This window comes from Symphalangus syndactylus, chromosome 23 (genome assembly GCF_028878055.3).
Source record: "Symphalangus syndactylus isolate Jambi chromosome 23, NHGRI_mSymSyn1-v2.1_pri, whole genome shotgun sequence".
Classification (NCBI taxonomy): Eukaryota; Metazoa; Chordata; class Mammalia; order Primates; family Hylobatidae; genus Symphalangus; species Symphalangus syndactylus.
In genome coordinates, this window is record NC_072445.2 from 12,674,126 (window position 1) to 12,696,698 (window position 22,573).

Below are 22,573 nucleotides of genomic sequence, written 5' to 3' on the forward strand. Positions count from 1 at the left end.
TGAGCAAAATCCTGGTTCTCCACAGTAGGAACATCAGAGAACTAGCAGGATAATCCCCTAACTGCCAAGGTAAATCCCTCTCCCTCAACTGCAACCTCCATTTGAAAGCCCTAAAAACAGAATAATCTCTAGTCACTTGTGTATGAAAGACCAAATTCAGCTTAAGAGGATCTATTTGAGAATATGAGCAAGTAATGTGTGATACAATAGTCTTAATGTGTATATACAACAACAGTGTAATACAGGAGTTGGAAAAATTTCTATAAAGGGTCAGATAGTACATAGTTTAAAGCTTTGCAGGTTATACAATCCATGTCAAATGATTCAGCTCTATGGTAGGAGCCTAAAGGCAGCCACAGGAAATAAGAAAATGAATAAACATGGCTATCTCCAGTAAAACTATTTCTAGAAAAGACCTAGATTAGACTCGCAGGTCATAGTTTGCTAGCCCCTGGCCTACCCCGTGATCAAGGACTGACTATACTCCAGGCAAAGGATCAGACTGGGAGTTTTTTTGTTTGTTTGTTTCTTGCTGGGTTACCCAATTGATGTTCCTATGATCATTTCCTATGTTGGTCAGGAAATTCAGAAAGCTACTGGTACCTGACTTCAAAACCTCTTCAATACAAACTCTCACATCACTCTCCAGTATTTCAATGATCGTGCATGATTCTAAACAAAACACTCTTCCTGACTGAAAAAAATGCAATGTATATACCCAGTAAATATATTTAATATATTTTCTGGTATATTTTCTTAATATTTTATCCAGGTCATGGCTAATACTCAAATTACTTACTAAATGACTCTTGATGAACAATGATTGATTTTTGGTTAACCAGCTCAGAAGGGAAATTTATAATTCTTAAACTGATATATCATAAACATTAACATTACATATGTATGTATCTACCATAATAAGTTCTCCAGATCTCTACTTCTCAATACATCTATTTTCCTTTTGCTAAACTTGCATTTTAATTATGTTTTTCCAAATGGAAACATGAAACTGTTTCGTGTACAGAAAATAGCCACTTAGGATAAAATAAACACAATTTTATTGGCCTACAGAAATAATTTTAACTAGACTAGTGATTCTCAATGAGACTGCCCAACACTGGAATCACATGGGGAGCTTAAAAACAAAAACAAAAACAAACAAACAAAAAAAGATGCTTGAGTCCCACTCATCAGAGACTCTTATTTAGTTAGTCTAGAATGGGGCCCAGGCATTGGAATCACCATTCTGAAGTGATTCTACTAAGCAACCTGGAAAAACAGCCACTGATTTAGACTCTATATTGTTGTAGGTTTCCATCCCTTGCTCAGGTGTACACGTATACAAAAAAAATCCACAGAAAAAATTTATTTAGGATATAATTTAATTTGAATCTTATTGCAAAGATGTAAAAGATACTAACAAAGTTACCAATGGCACAGCTTTACGCAGAAAATGAGTATTGTTTCACCAATGGGATAGTTTATCCACAAAGTGATAGTTTCAGTCTACCTATGTGTATTTTAAAAAGTATGCTGGCCAGGCACAGTAGCTCATGCCTGTAATCCCAGCACTTTGGGAGGCTAAGATATGAAGATCCTTTGACACAAGGAGTTCAGGACCCTGTCTCCACAAAAAAATTTAAAAATCAGCCAGGCATGGTGGCACGAGCCTGTAATCCCAGCTAATTGGGAGGCTGAGTCAGGAGGACCACTTGAGCCCAGGAGTTAAAGGCTGCAGTAAGCTATGATTGTGCCATTGCACTCCATCCTGGGCAACAGAGCAAGACCCTGTCTCAAAAAAATAAAAAAGAAAAGAAAGCCAAATTAAAGTTAAATGGATTAGGAAACAAAGAGGCAAAAAAATCAATATTTGCAGATAATGACTGCCCACATGAAAAATCCAAGAGAATCAACTGAAAAAAATTAGAGAACATAAGAGGGGTTCACTAAAGTGACCACATAAAATAATTATATGAAACTATCTAGCACTCTTCCATGCCAAAAACAACTAGCTAGAAAATACTAGTAAAAAGATCTGCAATTTATAATTAAAAAACACATGTGACATGTAGTAATAAACTCATAGGACAGGTAAGGAAATCCTAAAACTCCACTGAAAGATTTAAGAAAAATACAAAGACATAAGTTGTTTGGGGATAGAATGATCCAGTATTATAAAAAGATCCATATTTTCAACTTACTATGGGTTTATCAGGACATAACCATATTGTAAGTCTAGGAGCATCATTTATATAAATGTAGCATAGCACTTCAATTAAATGGGAGAAAATATGGATTTTTTTCAATAAAAGGTATTGGCGAGCCATTTGGAAAAAAGCTGAATAGTCACATAAGAGTACAAAATGAAATATATATGGATGTCAGCTTCAGCACTTTCTGTAAAGCAAAAAAACTGGAAAAAACCCTGAAGGCCCATTTAAAGAGAATTGGTTAAATAAATAATGGTACGTCTATACAATGAAATATTATAAATGATTTAAAAAGAATAAAGTTAGATACTAATGAACTGAAAAAAATCTTAAGTATGTGTATTTACATGCAAAAGACAATCTACAAAACAATAGTATAGTGAAATACCTTGTTTAAAAAAATACACTGAAAAAGCAAGAATATAAGTCAAATTGTTAACCAAGGGTTAAGTCACTAGATTGGGGCTGTTGGAAAATTTTACATAGTGCGCTACGTACTTTGTAATGTTTGCAAATTTTATAATGTTTATTTGTAGTAAAACTATAAACAAATATTTCAGTAAGTTTGGCCACAAAATTACAAAATAAATTGCTTTGTTTGTGAGACAACAAGTGTTTGGATTTGCCATAAGCAATAGAAATTGATTTAGTGACAGAAATGGCAAGCAGAAGGGCTATGTATTATCTCCACAGAGAAAAATTAATTAACAACTTGAAGGCAAGGACATCATTACATTAAAACTGGCAAAAGAAAAAAAAAGTTCATTAAACTAAGACAGGTAAATCAGATACCTGGGTAGCACAGCCTACTAGGACATTCCAACTGATATATCCCAACTAAAGATCTTCACCTAAGAGAGTTTCAGTCTGACTTTTTCTAGACTTAAGGCAGATTTTCCCAGATGCAAAGTGTTCTTCAATTTGCCCCTACTGACTGTCCTGGAGTCTAAACTTGCTGATCCTCACAGCATAGGGCAAGGGTAATCTATTCACTCAAACTGTTCCTTCGAGGTGGGGGGGAAGAACAGTAGAAAGGCAGGGGGACGAAGGACTTACACTGAGAGAAAACAGGAATATCTCAACCAGGAAACGGTACCTTTCATGGTACCATACACAATTATTAGTTTTGGATTCTGGGACCTCATATGAATTTACTTACCAGGGATGGTGGCACAGAAACTATACTATTTTTCTTGGCTAGTTAACTTTCATGAATTCAAACGCACTAAAAATCAAAAATGACTAAAGCAGCAGTACTAAAATCCTGAGGGTTATTGCCTGCTTATTATTCAGTAAGGAACCAACACCCATTTGTTCTAACCAAAATAATAAACAATGTCCATCAATAAACTGAGAGGACCATATGTAGTTCATAATGCTGTAACGTTATAATTGCCCCTTAAGGGGGAAAAAACCAAGTTGACCCAAACATCAATTTCTTTACTTAAAGCCCACTTATACAACTGTTTACAAACTTTAACCAGGGCTAACTACATTTTTTGGAATTAAAGTTTATTCTCCAGTGTTTAATCAGGAAATAGTCAAAGAGCAAAGTTCCACAAGGTGGAGATGCCAAAGGGTCCTTGAACACTGTATCAATCTCCCCTGGGAAGCCCTCTCTGCCCGGTGTATTTCCTGACTGAAAAGCCTTTATGGGAAAAAAGACCTTCTGCTCTTTAATTGCAAAATATAAATGATCTTTCTCTTGAGGAAAGAGATGGCATTTACAAGCATATGGTTTAGCAATTTCTTTCTGGTCTTGGTACCCATGTGGTGTGTAATTTGAAGTAGCATTCCTTAAACTTTAAGTTAGTATCGCTTGGGGAGATAAATGGTGTCCTGTCTGCATCTTAAACACTCTCCAAAAAAAATCACATTCTGCTTCTCACAGAAAGGATACTTCACTTCTCTTGATATATACTCTGCCCCTGTCATCCAAAAGTCTAAGGAACAGATGAAGACTGACCATGCTGCTAGATGTAACCTTGACTCTGATATTTTACAAACCCAATTCTAAACCTTGCAGAAGAGAATTATCCTCCAGCCAGTAAAGTGCTACGTAAGAACATGACTGGAGTTCACATGACAGGATTCCTGACATACTTTCTTCTCTGGGAAAATTTTGAGTGTCCAGTTAAGCTCCAAAGTCTTGTCATTCTGTAATTTTATGTTTGTAAATAAATGTTTATAAATATGCTCAGGTTTGACCACTAAAGAATGGTATCATAAAAAATATTTGACAAGATTATTTTATTGAGCATGCATGTAATTCCAATTACCAGTTAACACATTGATTCTCCACTTCTTTGCCAATGGACAAACTAGTTTCTGAACATGTGTATAATTCATTCAATTAAAGATTTAGTGAGCTCTCTCTGCAATACAGGCTCAGTGCTAGGCGACAGAAACACAAAGATTAATAAAAGTCTCTACTTTTGAAGAACTCATTGTCTACTAAGGAAAGTAGGACTAGATAACAAGTAATGTAAATTCTAAAACTCATAGGCCAGCCCATGATTTTATGAAATTTAGAAAGTCAAATACTTCCCTAAGTACCATACCAAAACAACCACAAAGATGCTAAATAGAATACTAAATGAACAGAACTCAGAAAATTATCAGTTACATTCTAATATGAGAGTAAGGGTTAATATTCAAATAATTGGCTATGTGCTCTCCAAAGTGGGCTGCTCATATTCCAGGGAGACTGCAATACAAACCACAGGAATTCAGAAAGAAAACATTAACACTTATATTGATGTGTTTGTATCTATGTATTTTAGACATGAGGTCATGCTATGTTGCCCAGGCTAGACTCTAAGGCTCAAGTGCTTTTCCCACCTTAGTCTCTCAAGTAGCTGGGACTACAGGTGCACACAACCATGCCTGGACTGATATTAATTTTTAACCTAGAAAAATGAGAATAAAAATCAGCTTTGCTAATTTTTTTTTTTTTTTTTTTTTAAAGCAGTCTTGCTCTGTCACTCACGCTGGAGTGCAGTGGTGCGATCTCGGCTCACTGCAACCTCCACTTCCTGGGTTCAAGTGATTCCCCTGCCTCAGCCTCCCGAGTAGCTGAGATTACAGGCGCGTGCCACTATGCCTGGTTAATTTTTGTATTTTTAGTAGAGACGGGGTTTCACCATGTTGGCCAGGCTCGTCTCAAACTTCTGACCTCAGGTGATCTGCCTACCTCAGCCTCCCAAAGTGCTTGGGATTATAGGCGTGAACCACCATACCCGGCCAGCTTTACTAATTCTTAGTAAGTGGACGGCACTGCCTCCTTCTCATGATCTACATGTCAAAAACAGTCATTTGTGTCATAAAATAAATAGGCGACTTGAGAGAAGAGTGGGAATTCCACAAAGATGCAGGGCTGAAGGTAGTGTCCTTACTTGGGCATGGGAAGAATTAAGTTAACATGTGCTTGCTTAAGTGAATTTTCCAAATGTTATCTAGTTTTAATTAAATTCTCTCTCACAAAATGACAAGTGAATTATAAAAAGGTTCCCACAGTCTGGGCAACATAGCGAGACCCCTTCTCTACAAAACTTTCTGTTTTTAAATTAGCCTGGCATGGTGGTGTGCACCTGCGGTCCCAGCTACTAGGGAGGCTGAAGTAGGAGGACTGCTTGAGCCCGAGGTTGAGGTGGCAGTGAGCCATGTTCATGCCACTGCACTCCAGTCTGGGTGACAGCACAAGACCCTGTATGATGGTTAATATTGAGTGTCAACTTGATTGGATTGACAGATGCCAAGTATTGTTCCTGGTATGTCTGTGAAGGTGTTGCCATAGAAGATTAACATTTGAGTCAGTGGACTAAGAGAGGCAGACCTACCCTCAATCTGGGTAGGCACCATCTAATCAGCTGCCAGCATAAAAGCAGGAAGGGAAACAGCCGACTTGCTGAGTCTTCTGGCTTCCAACTTTCTCCCAAGCTGGATGCTTCCTGCCTTCGAACATCAGACCCCAAGTTCTTCAGCTTTTGGACTCTTGAACCTACACCAGTGGTTTGTCAGGGGCTCTCGGGCCTTTGGCCACAGACTGAAGGCTGCACTGTCGGGTTCCCTACTTTTGAAGTTTTGAGACTCGGACTGGCTTCCTTGCTCCTCAGCTTGCAGAGGGCCTATTGTGGGACTTCACCTTGTGATCGTGTGAGTCAATACTCCTTAATAAACTTCCCTTCATATATACATCTATCCCATCAATCCTGTCCCTCTAGAGAACCCTAATACACTCTGTCTTAAAAAATAAAAAAGGTTCCCACAATGAAACCACTGATTGAAGATAATATAACATTGTCAACACAAGCAAATAATAAGAAAATGGCCAATATGACAACTTTACTACTTACTAGTAGTAAAGATTTTATAAGAAAGTGACCTTTGATTATTTTAAATGATTAAATAAATCATTTGAAAACATACAATATAACTAACAATGAACCTCCACACAAAAAGCATTAAAATATTTGTTGACTAATTATATATTCGTTGGATGTATTAATCTGAAAACAAGCTTAAAACCAAATTAGAATCTGGTAACAAATTAACCATTTTATAGTAGGGACACTGAAAGTACTTCTCATCTAACAATAATGGCTACTATCTATTGAAGACTTACTTATAAGCCAGACACAGTCCTAGCATTTTTATATACATCATCTTATTTAATATTCAAAGAATTGAATTAGGTAGGTACTTTTAAAATATCCATTTTACAGACAGGAAATTGAGACACCGACAAGATTCAGTAACTTGTCCAAGCACATACCCAATAAGTAGCAGATTCAGAAAGGGTTTGTCAAGGTCCTGAACTGATAAGATCTTGCTAAGTAAATGTAAGATATCAGAAATGATTCTGACTCTGACTTCTAGACCTGTCAGCTAACTCCTCAGAGCAGCAGTTCTCAAACTTTTAACATACCATCTTCAGACTAGGTAAAATATGCAAGGGTGATAACGAAATGCTATTTTTCAATTCTCTTTGGGAAGATTACACATACATGTGCTTTGCTAATACAAAGAGAATAATTCATATTGGAACTGCAATGTACAATCTAGTTACTTAAAAGTTACAAAACAAGAACACTGTTGATACAAATATGCATCAATATATACTACAGGGTTAAGTGAACAACCTATAAGAAAAATACAGACTAAACAGGAATTTATAATGAAAAATTAAGAATAGAAACCAATGAAAAGCTCAACTCAATATATACTGATGATATATGTCTAAAATGTAAAGTAATTCCACCTTATGCATGTTCATATGTTCATATGTGGAGCTTTGCAACATTGCTACACGTTGCATAGCATCCAAACTTCTTAGTAGAAAAATTAGAAGCCTTTATAAGCTGTAGTATTATGCTAATATGGGTTTATGTACACCACATTTTGCATACTCTTAATGCTTCACTTGATTGGTTATCAGTAAGTTGCCAAAGGATATACGTAAATGAAACACTATGAGATTTCCTGCTATTTGCCAATATGTTTTGGTCCACTGGCCTTGGGCCATCTTTTGAGAAGTGTTCTTCTAGACTATGAAATGCTCCAGGCTCACTTTGTATAGTAACTAACTCTGTGGTGGCTGGGAGAAGCTACTCCTTTATTATTTATTATTTAATCACAAAATATCAAGGCTCCCAAGGCAAAAAAAAAAAGGCCCAATTCATAATTTGCCAAATTATTTTTATTTCAGTTCAAGCCCTCTTCAGTCTCTCTGGATTCAATCTCTTATTAAAACAACCTTTCCCAAGTAACTATGAAAAAACAAACAAAATCATTCAAATCAGGTATCTTCCAATAACATAAATATCAAATGACCCAACTCAGCTTCATTCTGATTTTAAATTCCCCCAAATCCTGAAACTTTCTTCTTCTTCTTCTTCCTTCCCTTCAGAAAGGATCAGGTACAAAAACTTACCAGATTTTCATAATCTAAGTTCTAAATGTTTACCTATAACCTACCATATTCAGCCACCAAACATTCCCCTCAGTCTCTTACTTCTCATTTGCTCTAGTATGTGACTCCATATAAGGCAATCTCCCATAAAATAAGATGACTTTTAGGAATGACAAGTCATAGATTGCATTTCTAAGAAGTTGCTATCACTTAAGGATCTGAGATTATATAACTATCCTTTTCCATACTGTCAGCCTTATTGGTCCCAAGCCATTGAAAACTGCATGATCTGTATTCTGGGAGCAGAAAAATATATGCACCTACAGCCAAAAAGCAATGAAAAAGTCATGATGAGTGCAGAGGTTATTAGTTGTAATAATATTTGAAAATACAAGACAAGCCATTTCTGTTTAATTTCTTCAGCGGCAACTTATGGGTCTGTAATATTCTTGCTCAGATTTAAATTATACGATATTTTCCTAATTAATAAAGGTTATTATAGCATGAACTCCCATTAAAGCAGTGGAATCATCAATTGCAGCAATTTAATTTCTTTATAGCAAAGCTACTGTGAACATTTGCATTACTGTCTGTGTAAAGGGAATTGGCTTTTCATTTGTAGAATGTTATAAAAATGTTCTACTATGCACACTTTGACTACTGTTTGTTAAACCTAGTATCTTGGCTATTTTCTGTGGAATTGTAAAATAAAAAAAGATCAACTCTGAGAAATCTGTACAACATAAAATCTTGATTTGTAAGTTTATTTGTGCCATTCTAGAACATAATCTAAAGGAAATAGTACTAGTATTTTGCTTTTTCCCCCTATATAACCTCTTCCTCATTTGTTTTATGAACATTGACTTTATTCTAACTCCAACATAACATTCTGTACTGTGATTTTAAAAAAAAGAAGAAGCAGAAGAAAAAGAAACTCAGAAAAAAGTATCCCCATGCAGTCTAGGAGTTACTGTCCAAAAACTACAGCCATTGACAGGCTGAGCTAAGGGGCCACTGAATTGACCAAGAATTCTTCCAAATCCAAATCTACAGTGTGTATGTAAGAATAAAGGAATGAACAGGCACAACTCAAGCCAACAACTTCATTTTAGGAACAGAAAAAGCTTAGGCAAAAAGAGTACAGCCTGGACAACAAAGTGAAACCTCGTCTCTTCAAAACAAACAAACAAAAAACTAGCCAGGCATGGTAGCACACACCTGTGGTCCCAGCTACACTGGAGGCTGAGGCAGGAGGTTCACACGAGCCACGGAAGTCAAGGCTGCAGTGAGCCATAATCATACCACTGCACTCCAGCCTGGATGACAGGGCAAGACCTTGTCTCAAAAAAAAAGATTTTAAGTCCAAGAAGTCCATGTCTCTAGACTTTTCCTATAAAACTATCAGCCTTTAATGTTTCAAATTTAATTTTACCACCAGACTTCCACAAACCCCCAAGAATAAGCAAATATGTGGCCTGCCTTTCACCTTCTTCTGTGTGTACATACACTTCACCTACAATGTGGGAGAATAAAATCCAATTAAAAAAAGAGAGAGAATATATTTTTTTCCTTCTATTTTAGAACAAAAACTCTAAAGGGTAGTGGATGGTTCTTCTGTATTCTGTGCACTAATACCCTCAAGACACTAACGAATAATTGATGAGCTTATGATTAGACTGCTATCCTCAGTTTTGAACAACATTCGTGGAGCAAATTTAATTCACCTCTAATATTGAATTCTCTTTCTTTTATCATGATTGAAATATGCATCAAGGCTGATCTCTGTTCCTTATAATTTCATCAGTTGGTTCTTTACCTAAAGTCATAATATTGGTATTTGACCAACTCAGCTAAAGCACCAACTTGGGATGTTACTGACACAAATTCTCACAGCCCATCAAAAGAAGATATTGGAACTATGCCTTTGTAACAGAAGCTTACAATGCAGGTACCTTAGAAATAAATATACTGACACAAGAAGAAGAGAACCTATTTATACTTTATAAGCAGAATACTTTCTGAAGGTCATTTCTAAAAGAAAAAATAAATTGTGGTTAATAAATTTTTTAAATGTTGTTAGATTTCATTAGTTGAAATGGCATCACATTATTTGACAAATATAAAGCCATCAAGTGTAGCAGAAATGTTGTAAAAGACAAATGCCATCTTCTCGAAGTGTATATAAACCAAGAAGTTTATGTTTTACTTGGCAAACAGGAATCAGCCACTAATAACGAAACAAGATTCATAAAATACTCTCTTTGCTGTAGCCATGGTAAATCTAAAGTAACCCATATGCCCTGTGGATAAAGTGAGATTTAAGTAATTAAAGAAGGTAGCTTTTTAAGGATATTAAATGAAAGATGTTCCATGCAGACAACACAGCAAGGGGAGGAGACTAATGGAAAACGTGAGACTGAAAAGGAAGTTTGTTCTGAGTAGCAACAGAGAAGAGACAGAAACAAATAAACACTGTGGTAGAATCTTACAATATAAAATGTGCCTAAACTACAATGTCTTCATAGGAACAAAGATCAGAAATGGAGAAGTGCTCATAGTTCTGTGGGGGTTAAGATCTGGGCAGATCATTTTAAGTCCCTTGAAAAAGGGAAAGGGAGGTTAGGCTGCATTCTGTAGTCCTTCAAGCTCTAAAACTGTAACAAAATCATGTATGTAGGAAACAATGCTCTCGTATACTGTTGTAAGTATAAACTGGTTCAGCTTTTTGGAGGTCAGTTTGGCAGTCTATCAAAATTTTAAATATACATTTCCTATGGCCGAGCAATTTTGTTTTTAGAAATATATAAGGTTATTAATTACAGCATTGCTTGTAACTGCAAAAAACTGAGGGGGGTACTAAATGTCCATCAATATAGTGAATGGAAAATATATTACAGTGCATCTATACGATATAGCCATCAGTAAGAATGGAATAGATCTATATGTTCTGACTTGAGCACCAAAGCAGGGTCAGTGACATGAGCAAGCAGACCTCATACAATAGGATCCATTTATTTAAATATACGGAATACATGTGAGGATGCGTGTTTAAATACATATATGTATATGTACATGCCTGGTATCTAGAAGGTACCTAAATATTAATTAAGTAAACACAGACACAGAAAAAAGAACTCCAAGCACACACATCATACTGTTTACAGCAGTAACCTCCAGAGAGGGAAGTGGGAATGTAGGAAGATAGGGAATGATTGGAAAGTTTTATGATTAAACTTAATGTATTTCTCAAGCATTTCCTTCTTTTAGAACAAGAATGGATTTCTCTTTTACATAAATGACATTTTCGAAAATTTAAACAGTGGAAATTACTAAAGAAATATTTATCAAAAGGATGCATTTTTAAAAATGCATTTTCTTAAAAATATAGATGACCTCCTACTTGTACCAAGAAACAGTGCAATGAGACATGAGCAAACACTGATGCAGACAGAATTTTAGTTAACAATAGACTTTTTAGAATTAGCTAAATATGTGTCCAAATGCAAATCCTGGAGGGCAGTGACTAGGTCTTTCTTCCTGGTGTCCCATAAGGATGCAATAAACAAGTATGACACTAAACACAAATGTGAGACTCCATGTGAGTCTTAGGAATTGATTATAAAATATACATACCCATCGTAAAAATATCTCTCAACTATTTATCATCAAATATTTTCATTAGGAAGTTCTCCATTCCCCTTGTATTCAGTGGGTATTTGGTTTCCTCATTTCTACTTTACTAACCAAGGTTATACTCCCTTACCACACTTTGTATGTTTCTCATTTTTTTCCAAATATATTTAAACTTACAAAACCACTTAATTATCATACTGCATCTTTCTTGGTGTTTGCTCTCAAAGTCTCTAGCGATTTAGGTTTCTTTTTTCAACTGTCAAGTCTATAAATACTTTGAGTGGAATGTAAACAAATCTTAACAACGGTATTATCCTGAGAATCAACACCTTAAAATCTCTACATATCACTATTCAATTTTTCCATTCACAAAAACATAAAACTCATGGTCAGGTGTTTCTAGACAGTGCACAGGTGTGCATTTTCAGAACACAGGAAGGGTAGGACTCTGTTCTTTCTACACTTCTATGTTATTTAGTTTGTTAGTTTAGTTATAATGGGTAGGACCTATGAAAAGCAAGTGTTTAAGAATGGAAGTTCATGAAATAAATGATTCACATAGCTGAGTTTCAAGAATGTCTGCTCTTCAACTAATATTCAAGCCAACAATTGGTAAAGGCCTATTCGCAGCCAAGCCCAGCCTAGCCACAGTGGAATAAAGAGCAGTTAATACCCAGATACTAACTAACAAAGTTTATTATCCTTCTCTTGTGCTGTAACTTAGAGATCATAGGCAAAAGATAACTGCAATTCCTTCTCCAAACGCTTCCTTTGCAATCAACAAAAGATGACATTCCAAAAACAAATTATATATAAGCCTTCGAATTCTAAGTCTTTTCATTAGAAACAATGTTGCAATATCTGGTGGCCAGCCCACAAATGCCTATTTATTCCCGAGATGACTTAAGGAATGGAGTACTATGGAAATTAACCATGATGAGTAACAATGTGGGGAAATGCAGAGCCTCAATTTAGAAAGAAAAAATACATCTTACTAGCTTCCTGGCAATAAAAGGACAAACTCTTTTCCATCCTCCACACTCTCCCCACCCCCAAATCCCCTTCAAGTCTGAGATGAAGGGGCCAGGGGCACTCTCTGTTATCAGACCCAAGAATTACTACTCTTACCTTCTTCCCTTTCAATTGCCTTATCTGCTGATTTTCAGCAAGGTTTGCTCTCTTGGGCTCACGAGGCTGTGGAATGCAGTGTCTAATTTCCACCAACTCTCCTGTCCCTTTGGAGCTGCAATGGCCACAATGATGGCCACTTGCCACATGTGGCTACTGAGCACTTGAAATACAGCAGGTCCAAATTGAGACGAGCTACAGGTGTAAAATATAAATTGTATTTCAAAGACTTACTAAAAAAAAAAAAAAACATGTTTTTATTGAGTAGTTGTCGAAATGGTAATATTTTAGATATATTAGTCTTCATAAAATATATTAAAATGAATTTCAACTGGTCCTTTCTACTTTTTTCATCAGAGTAGCTATTAGAAATTTTAAAATTACATACAAGGCTTGCGTTTGTATCTCACATTATAGTGCTGTTCGACAGCGCTGCTTTAGAGATTGTCTTAGGAAAGGCAATAAAGGGTATCCAAAGTCATACTGCCAGAATTAAAATCTCAGGCCGGGCGTGGTGACTCATGCTTGTAATCCCAGAACTTTGGGAGGCCAAGGCAGGTGGATCACCTGAGGTCAGGAATTTGAGACCAGCTTGGCCAACATAGTGAAACCCCGTCTCTACTAAAAATACAAAAATCAGCTGGGCATGGTGGCGGGCCCCTGTAATCCCAGCCACTCGGGAGGCTGAGGCACGACAATTGCAGGAGGTGGAGACCGCAGTGAGCCAAGATCATGCCACACTCCAACCTGGGCGACAGATTGAGTCTCTTTAAAAGACAGAGTGAGACTTTATCTTTAAAAAAAAAAAAATACAGCCCATATGGACACATGTATTACTCAATGACAGCATTTTGTGTATTTCCTGCACATTTTGTTTCAATATAAAAATGTCAGAGGGAGCCTGGGAATAAATGGTTAAGGGGTACTGACATTCCTGTAGTAATGTAAGGAATCTCAATCTGGACTCTGGGAGATGTGGGTCCTGACTTTCCTATCAGCAAATCAGCTGTCCTCTTTGGCTTTTGTTAATCTCATTTGTAAATGAGAAGACAAGGCTAAAAGTTCTCTGAAGTCCCTTCCAGCTATGAGTATTCTCTTCCTCTCCTTACAAACAGCTATGTCAAGTCTCACCAGAACCCTTACCACCATAAAAACATCCAACTTAAGCAGACTTTGCTGGTGAGGAGCCCTCCTGCTTATTCACCTTGTTCACTGGTTAGTGAGAGCCAGGGATATGGAGCTGCTGGCTCTTCTGAGTTGTCAATTCTCTTCTCCCATACTTCCAGGCCTTTTACTATTGGAACTTCTTGTATTCTCCTTGTCTGGCTAATTCTGCCTCTTTCAAGGCTCAGAACAAGCTTCAAGCCCTTCAGCAGAAGCCTTCACTGACGCTGCCAATCTAGGTCACCTCTTCAGTCAGATTCTGTTCCCCCCATCACTGCCCCCATCATACCTTGCTATGATTTTGTTACAGACCTGTCTTGTTGGTTAGTAAGCTCCCAGAGGACAATAATCAGAACACAGAGACTACAGGCACTCAACAAATGCTGAATAACATCTTACTTATCTTTACATCCCCAGCACCTTACAGTGACTGGCATATTTAAGACCCCAAAATTAACAAAAGAGGCCATACAGATATTAACAGACCTCTTTTCCAAATTCCAGACCCCTATATTACCACTGCCTACTTTACATTTGCACTTACTTTTCTCAAAGGTACCTCAAAACTCAATTCACACTCTCTATGCCCCTCCCCAGTAAAAGCCTGTCCTTATGCAGTGTTCCCTAGCTCCGTGAATCCAGCTGTGGAAGCTAGAAAGACACTGCCTTCGACCTCACCTTCCAACCTAATCCATCAGCAAGTCTTTTGTTTCTACCTCCTAAGAGAGCTTTCAAGTCAATTTACTTCTTTGCTACTTCCATGCTACCATTCTAGTTCACTCCACCTTCACCTCTCACTCGGACCCTCACATAGCTCCTAAGTGATCTCCCGTTTTCCACTCAGACCTTCCTCCAAACTGTCCTCCATGCAGGAGCCAGAAAGAATTTCTCAAATTACAAAACTTGAGTGTAAACCATTTCCCTCATCCTCTCCCTCCAGTACTCCTGTCCCTATTTAAAACCCTTCAGTGGTATTCCACAGCTCTTATCGTAAAAGAAGCACAGAAAAAAACATTTAACTGGGCCTTCAAGGCCTGTGGAATCTGGGCCCTGCCTAACTCTAATCATTCCCCCTGACGTTCCCTAGCACTGACATGCTCCCTGATGCCACAGGGCTTTGGCTTAAGTTGATCCCTTGTTGGGACCACGCTTCTTTTCACCTTCCACCATCCAAGTGCAACTCAGGTGCCATTTCCTCATGCAGCCTTCCTTGACCCGGGTCTAGCCAGCGCTCTTGTCATCTGCACTTAGAAGGCTTTTCTTTTCCTTCACAAATTGTGTCTCTTTGTATTTATACATTTCCACCCTTACATGCCATTTCTCCACATAAATCTTTTGAAAATATAAATCAGATCAGTCACTCCATTGCTTAAAACACTTCAGTGCCTTTCTATCTCATGCTGAATAAAAATCATACTCCACCAAGATCTACAGCTCTGCAATCGAACCACCACCCCGAACTCATCTCCAACTCCTCTCCTGGCACATTCTGCTCCAGCCACACTGGCCTTACTGTTCCTTAAACACAGTCAAAGCTTATTACTGACTTAGGATCCTTATCATTACCTTCCCTCTACCAGAATGTTTTGTTCCCAAAGCTTCACACTACTGGCCACTCACCATTCAGGTCTTGGCTCCCTAACCACCCTACATACCCTACTACCCCCTTCACTCCCATACCATTTCTAACCTTCTACTCCATTTGATTTTCTTCACTGCTGTTCGCCCTAGAAGATAACCTCCATGAGAGCATGGGTTCTGCCCTATTCACCTCAGTGCCTAGAAAAGTACCTGGCACAGAGGTACTCAATACCTGTGTGAATGCTTAATTATTGCGGTCCTTTTTCAAATAACTGCACTTCACTGACAGTGAAGAGTTACACACATGAGGATGGGATAATGTTGGCTGTGGTAGGCAGAAATGTAAGATGCCTCCCAAGATCCCTGCTCCCTGGTACACATACCCATATAATCCCCTCCCCTTGAGAGTGGGCAGGACCTGGAAATATAATGGGATAGTTATTCCAGTAACTTTATATAAGAGTCTTGTAGCTGACTGGAGGGAGATTCTCCAACTAGCCTTGAAGAAGCAAGCTGCCACCTTGTGAGAGGCCCATTGGCTAGGACTTGGGGGTGGGGGGGGCCTCTAGGAGCTGAAAGCAACCTCCAGCTAACAGACAGCAAGAAAAGGAGGATCTCAGTGGTATAATCACAAGAACCAAATTCTGCTACCAATCACTGAGCTTAATAAAGGACCCTGAGCCTCAGATGAGATTATAGCCCTGCTGACACTTTGATTTCAGCATAGTAAGACCCTGAGCAGAGAAGCCAGTTGTGCCATGCTTGGACTTTTACTTATATAATAGCCATCAATACTATCAGACCCAACACCTACTTTTTATAACAAATATTTTATTACAACGCCCTACTATTCTGAAATAAAATTCAGAGATATATAACCTACTAAGCACTTTTTTTTTTAATGTACTAGCAAGCCAGGCATATGTCTAATAGTCCCAGCTCCTTGGAAAGTTGAGGTGGAAGTGAGAGGTGAGGCCAGCTGGACTTCCTGGGTCACACGGGGACTTGGGGAACTTTCCTGTCTTACAAGAGGATTGTAAATTGCACCAATCAGCGCTCTGTAAAATGTATGAATCAGCAGGATTCTAAAAGTAGCCAATCGCAGGAAGGATTGAAAAAAGTGCACTCTGATAGGACAGAAACGAAACATGGGAGGGGACAATAAGGGAATAAAAGCTGGCCACCTCAGCCAGCAGCGGCAAACCGCTCGGGTCCCCTTCCACGCTGTGGAAGCTTTGTCCTTTCACTCTTCACAATAAACCTTCCTACTGCTCATTCTTTGGGTCTGTGCCATCTTTAAGAGCTGTAACACTCACCACGAAGGTCCGCAGCTTCATTCTTGAAGTCAGCGAGACCAGGAACCCACCAGCAGGAACCAACTCCGGACACATCTTGGGGACTCATCCAGGATATCGCTATGCGGTGAGTACCATCAGACCCCTTCTGCTTGCTATTCTGTCCTATTTTTCCTTAGAATTCAGGGGCTAAACACCGGGCACCTGTCGGCCAGTTAAAAGTGACTAGTGCGGCCACCGGACTAAAGACATGGGTGTCAGACTTTCTGGGAAAGGGCTCTCTAACAACCCTTGACTCTTTGGAGTCGGGAGCATTGCTTTGCCCAGAACCAGCTTCTGCTTTTCCTGCACTTCCAGGCTGAGCCGAGGGTCGATAGAGAGGAAAGCCATTCAGCTCCGGCGTCCCAACAAAAAGTTGGTTGACCCTGCAGCCATGAGCAGAACTCTCAAGGTTACATCACCCAAGCAAGACTCGCCCATCTATCCTATCTATCCTGACCCTTGCCTCCTGGGTCCTAACACCTGTCAGACAAAGTTCCTCCCACCTCTCTTCTCCAAAGCTAGTCCTGCTTCTAAAAACCACTCCGTGTCCCTGATGCTCTTCTAGTTTCTCCTATAAGGATAATTTCTAACATAAATTTCGGGACTCTGTTCCCTTCTTTAGGCACCCAGGCTTACCAATCAGAAAGACATAATTTTTGCCCAAAGCCCCATCATAGGGGGTACTATCTGGAATTTTAGGATGCCTCCTCAGACTAGCAGGCCTAACAAAGGCCATTCCCAAAGCTAGGATATGGGGAGCCTCAGAAATTATAGACTCCAAAGTTGGGGGGATATCCTTCCTATTCATATGATGAGAAGTGAGGACAAAAGGCGTCACTCTTCCAATGCTGGAAACCCTTCCCTCCCTCAGTGTATGGCCCTCCACTCCATTTTGAGGCATATCATCTTCATAGGACAAGGGTAAGGTCCCAGCACCAACAGGAGAAAACACTTGGGACTCTAACTAACAGGTTTTTGAGAATGCATCAGTAAGGGCCACTAAATCCAACCTTCCTCGGTCCTCTTTGTGGTCTAGGAGGAAAACAAGTGTTTCCGCTGCTCCTTCAGTTGAGTGCAACTATTCTGAACAGCAGGGTCCAGGGACCATTGTGCGTTCTTGGAAGGGGAAAAAAAACAGACCAAAACCACGGATGGTTTTTTCTTTCAGATGGGAAACACTCAGGTATCAACAAGCTCACCCTTGAAATGCATCCTAAGCCACTGGGACCAAATTGACCCACAGACTCTGAAAAAGAAGCAGCTTATTTTTTTCTGCACTAGGCGTGGGCCCAATATTCTCTCTCTCATGGGGAAAAATGGCCACCTGAGGGAAGTATAAATTACAATACTATCCTGCAGCTTGACCTTTTCTGTAAGAGGGAAGGCAAATGGAGTGAAACACCTTATGTCCAAGCTTTCTTTTCATTGAAGTATAATCCACAACTATGCAAAGCTTGCAATTTACCTTCCACAAGAGGACCTCTCAGCTTACCTCCACATCCTAGCCTCCGTACAGCTCCTCTTCCTATTAATGATGAGCCTCCTCTAATCTCCCCCACCCAGAAAGAAACAAGCAAAAAAATCTCCAAGAAACCACAAAACCCCCCAGGCTATCGGTTATGCCCCCTTCAAGCTACTGGGAGGGGAATTTGGCCCAACCCAGGTACATGTCCCCTTTTCAATCTCTGATTTAAAGCAGATAAGGGTAGACCTTGGGAAGTTTTCAGATGATCCTGATAGGTATATAGATGTCCTACAGGGTCTAGGGCAAACCTTCAACCTCACTTAGGGAGATGTCATGCTACTGTTAGATCAAACCTTGGCCTTTAATGAAAAGAATACGGCTTTAGCTGCAGCCCGAGAGTTTGCAGATACCTGGTAACTTAGTCAAGTAAATGATAGAATGATAGCCGAAGAAAGGGACAATTTCCCTACCAGTCAGCAAGCTGTCCCCAGTATAGATCCCCACTGGGACCTAGACTCAGATCATGGGGACTGGAGTCACAAACATCTGTTGACCTGTGTTCTAGAAGGACTAAGGAGAATTACAAAAAACCCCATGAATTATTCAATGATGTCCACCATAACTCAGGAAAAGGAAGAAAATCCTACCACCTTCCTTGAGTGGCTACAGGAGGACTTAAGAAAATATACTCACTCCTCTGTCACCCGACTCCCTCAAGGATCAATTGATCCTAAAAGATAAGTTTATTACCCAGTCAGCCACAGATATCAGGAGAAAGCTCCCAAAAGCTAGCCCTGGGCCCTGAGCAAAATTTGGAGGCATTATTAAACCTGGCAACCTTGGTGTTCTATAATAGCGACCAAGAGGAAAAGGCCAAAAAGGAAAAGCAAAATAAAAGAAAGGCCACAGCCTTAGTCATGGCCCTCAGACAAACAAGCCTTGGTGGTTCAGAGAGGACAGAAAATGAAGCAGGCCAATCACCCCATAGGGCTTGTTATCAGCATGGTTTGCAAGGACAGTTTAAAAAAGATTGTCCAATGAGAAACAAGTCGCCCCCTTGCCCATGTCCACTATGCTGAGGCAATCACTGGAAGGCACACTGCCCCAGAGGACAAAGGTTCTCTGGGCCAGAAGCCCCCAACCAGATAATCCATCAACAGGACTGAGGGTGACTGGGGAAAGCACCAGCTCATGTCATCACACTCATTGAGCCCTGGGTAAGTTTAACCATTGAAGGCCAGGAAATTGACTGCCTCCTGGACACTGGCACGGCTTTCTGTGTTAATCTCCTGCCCTGGATGGCTGTCCCCAAGGTCCATTACCATCTGAGGAATCCTGGGACAGCCTTATAACCAGGTATTTCTCCCACCTCCTCAGTTGTAATTGGGAGACTTTGCTCTTTTCACATGCCTTTCTTGTTATGCCTGAAAGTCCCACACCTTTATTAGGGAGGGACATATTAGCCAAAGCTGGAGCTATTATCTATATGAATATGGGGAACAAGTTGCCCATTTGTTGCCCCCTACTTGAGGAGGGAATCAACCCTGAAATCAGAGCATTGGAAGGACCATTCAGAAAGGCAAAAAATGCCTGCCCAGTCCAAATCAGGCTAAAAGACCCCACCACTTTTCCTTATCAAAGGCAATATCCCTTAAGGCCTGAAGCTCATAAAAGATTACAGGATATTGTCAGATATTTAAAAGTTCAAGGGTTAGTAAGAAAATGCAGCAGTCCCTGCAACACTTGAATTCTAGGAGTACAAAAACCAAACGGTCAGTGGAGACGAGTGCAAGATCTTAGACTTATCAATGAGGCAGTAATTCCTCCATATCCAGTTGTACCCAACTCCTATATCCTGCTCTCTCAAATACCAGAGGAAGCAGAATGGTTCACTGTTTTGGACCTCAAGGATGCCTTCTTCTGCATCCCCCTGCACTCTGTCTCCCAGTTTCTCTTTGCCTTTGAGGATCCCACAGACCACACATCCCAACTTACGTGGACGGTTTTGCCTCACGGGTTTAGGGATAGCCCTCATCTGTTTGGTCAGGCATTGGCCCAAGATCTAGGCCACTTCTCAAGTCCAGGCACTCTGGTCCTTCAGTATGTGGATGATTTACTTTTGGCTACCAGTTTGGAAGCCTCATGCCAGCAGGCTAGTCTAGATCTCCTGAACCTTCTAGCTAATCAAGGGTACAAAGCATCTAAATCGAAGGCCCAGCTCTGCCTACAACAAGTCAAATATCTAGGCCTAATCTTAGCCAGAGGAACCAGGGCCCTCAGCAAAGAACAAATACAGCCTATACTGGCTTGTCCTCGCCCTAAGACATTAAAACAGTTGCAGGGGTTCCTTGGGATCATCGACTTTTGCCAACTATGAATCCCTGGATACAGTGAGATGGCCAGGCCACTCTATACTCTAATCAAGGAGACCCAGAGGGCAAATAGTCATCTAGTAGAAAGGGAACGAGAGGCAAAAACAGCCTTCAAAACTTCAAAGCAGGTCCTAGTACAAGCTCCAGCCTTAAGCCTTCCCACAGGACAAAACTTCTCTTTATACGCCAGAGAGAGAGTAGGAATAGCTCTTGGAATCCTTATTCAGACTCACAGGACAACCCCACAACCAGTGACATACCTAAGGAAATTGATGTAGTAGCAAAGGGCTGGCCTCACTGTTTACAGGTAGTTGTGGCGGTGGCCATCTTAATATCAGAGCCTATCAAAATAGTACAAGGAAAGGATCTCACTGTCTGGACTACTCATGATGTAAATGGCATACTAGGTGCCAAAGGAAATTTATGGCTATCAGACAACCGCCTGCTTAGATATCAGGGGCTACTCCTTGAGGGACCAGTGCTTCAAATACATACATGTGCGGCCCTCAACCCTGCTACTTTTCTCCCAGAGGATGGGGAACCAATCAAGCATGACTGCCAACAAATTGTAGCCCAGATTTATGCCGCCTAAGAGGATCTCTTAGAAGTCCCCTTAGCTAATCCTGACTTTAACCTATATACTCATGGAAGTTCATTTGTGGAGAATGGGATACGAAGGGCAGGTTATGCCATAGTTAGTGATGTAACAGTACCTGAAAGTAAGCCCCTTCCCCCAGGGACCAGTACCCAGTGAGCAGAACTAGTGGTGCTTACCCAAGCCTTAGAACTGGGAAAGAAAAAATGAATAAATGTGAACACAGATAGCAAGTACACTTATCTAATCCTACATGCCCATGCTGCGATATGGAAAGAAAGGGAGTTCCTAACCTCTGGGGGAACCCCCAATAAATACCAAAAGGAAATCATGGAGTTACTGCATGCTGTACAAAAACCCAAGGAGGTGGCAGTCTTACCCTGCCAAAGCCATCAAAAAGGTGAAGAGAAAAGGCAGAAGGAAATCGTTGGGCAGACGCTGAGGCCAAAATTGCTGCCAGGCAGAACCTCCCAATAGAAATATCTATGGAAGGACCCTTGGTATGGAACAACCTTGTCCAAGAGATTAAGCCCCAGTATTCCCCGACCAAAACAGAATGGGGACTGTCACAGGGGCATAGTTTTCTCCCCTTGGGGTGGTTAACAACAGAAGAGGGAAAGGTACTCATACCCGAAGCCAGCCAGTGGAAAATACTTAAGTCCCTCCACCAAACTTTTCATATGGGTATTGAGAACACTCATCAAATGGCCAAATCCCTATTTACAAGGCCAAATCTCCTCCGGACCATCCGACAAGTAGTCAAAGCCTGTGAAGTGTGCCAAAGGATAATCCCTTGGTCCATCGTAAGGCCCCGCTGGGGCAACAAAGAATAGGGCACTATCCCGGAGAACACTGGCAGTTGGATTTCTCCCATATGCCTAAGTCAAGGGGATTTCAATACTATGTTAGTCCGTGTTGATAACTTTACAAATTGGATAGAAGCCTCCCCCTGCAAGATACAGAAGGCTCAGGAAGTGGTTAAAGTCCTAATTCATGAAATAATTCCTAGATTTGGGCTTCCCCAAAGCTTACAAAGTGATAATGGTCCAGCTTTTAAAGCCACAGTAACTTAGGGAATTTCCAGGGCACTAGGGATACAATATTACCTTCACTGCACCTGGAGGCCACAATCCTCAGGCCCCATCTCTGATAGGACCAAAAATACCCTAACAGGATG

General features: G+C 40.0%; 1 protein-coding gene across 14 annotated transcripts in view; it reads right to left on the reverse strand.

Annotated features, from left to right (window-relative positions):
* The window catches only part of BTBD9 (BTB domain containing 9), a 507,047-nt gene that overhangs the window by 463,563 nt on the left and 20,911 nt on the right, over window positions 1-22,573 (reverse strand). Inside the window, exon 1 of one of the 14 annotated variants that reach the window (XM_063632297.1) lies at window positions 16,944-17,037. The exons of 9 other annotated variants lie outside the window; for them this stretch is intronic. In XM_063632297.1, coding sequence (XP_063488367.1) covers window positions 16,944-17,018 — 75 coding nt within the window. In that variant the 5' untranslated portion in view covers window positions 17,019-17,037. Of the gene's footprint in view, window positions 1-6,049; window positions 6,550-12,882; window positions 13,067-16,943; window positions 17,038-22,573 lie in introns of those variants that run through there. 4 more of the 14 variants (XM_063632288.1, XM_063632292.1, XM_055264600.2 and 1 more) reach the window with 4 other exon arrangements.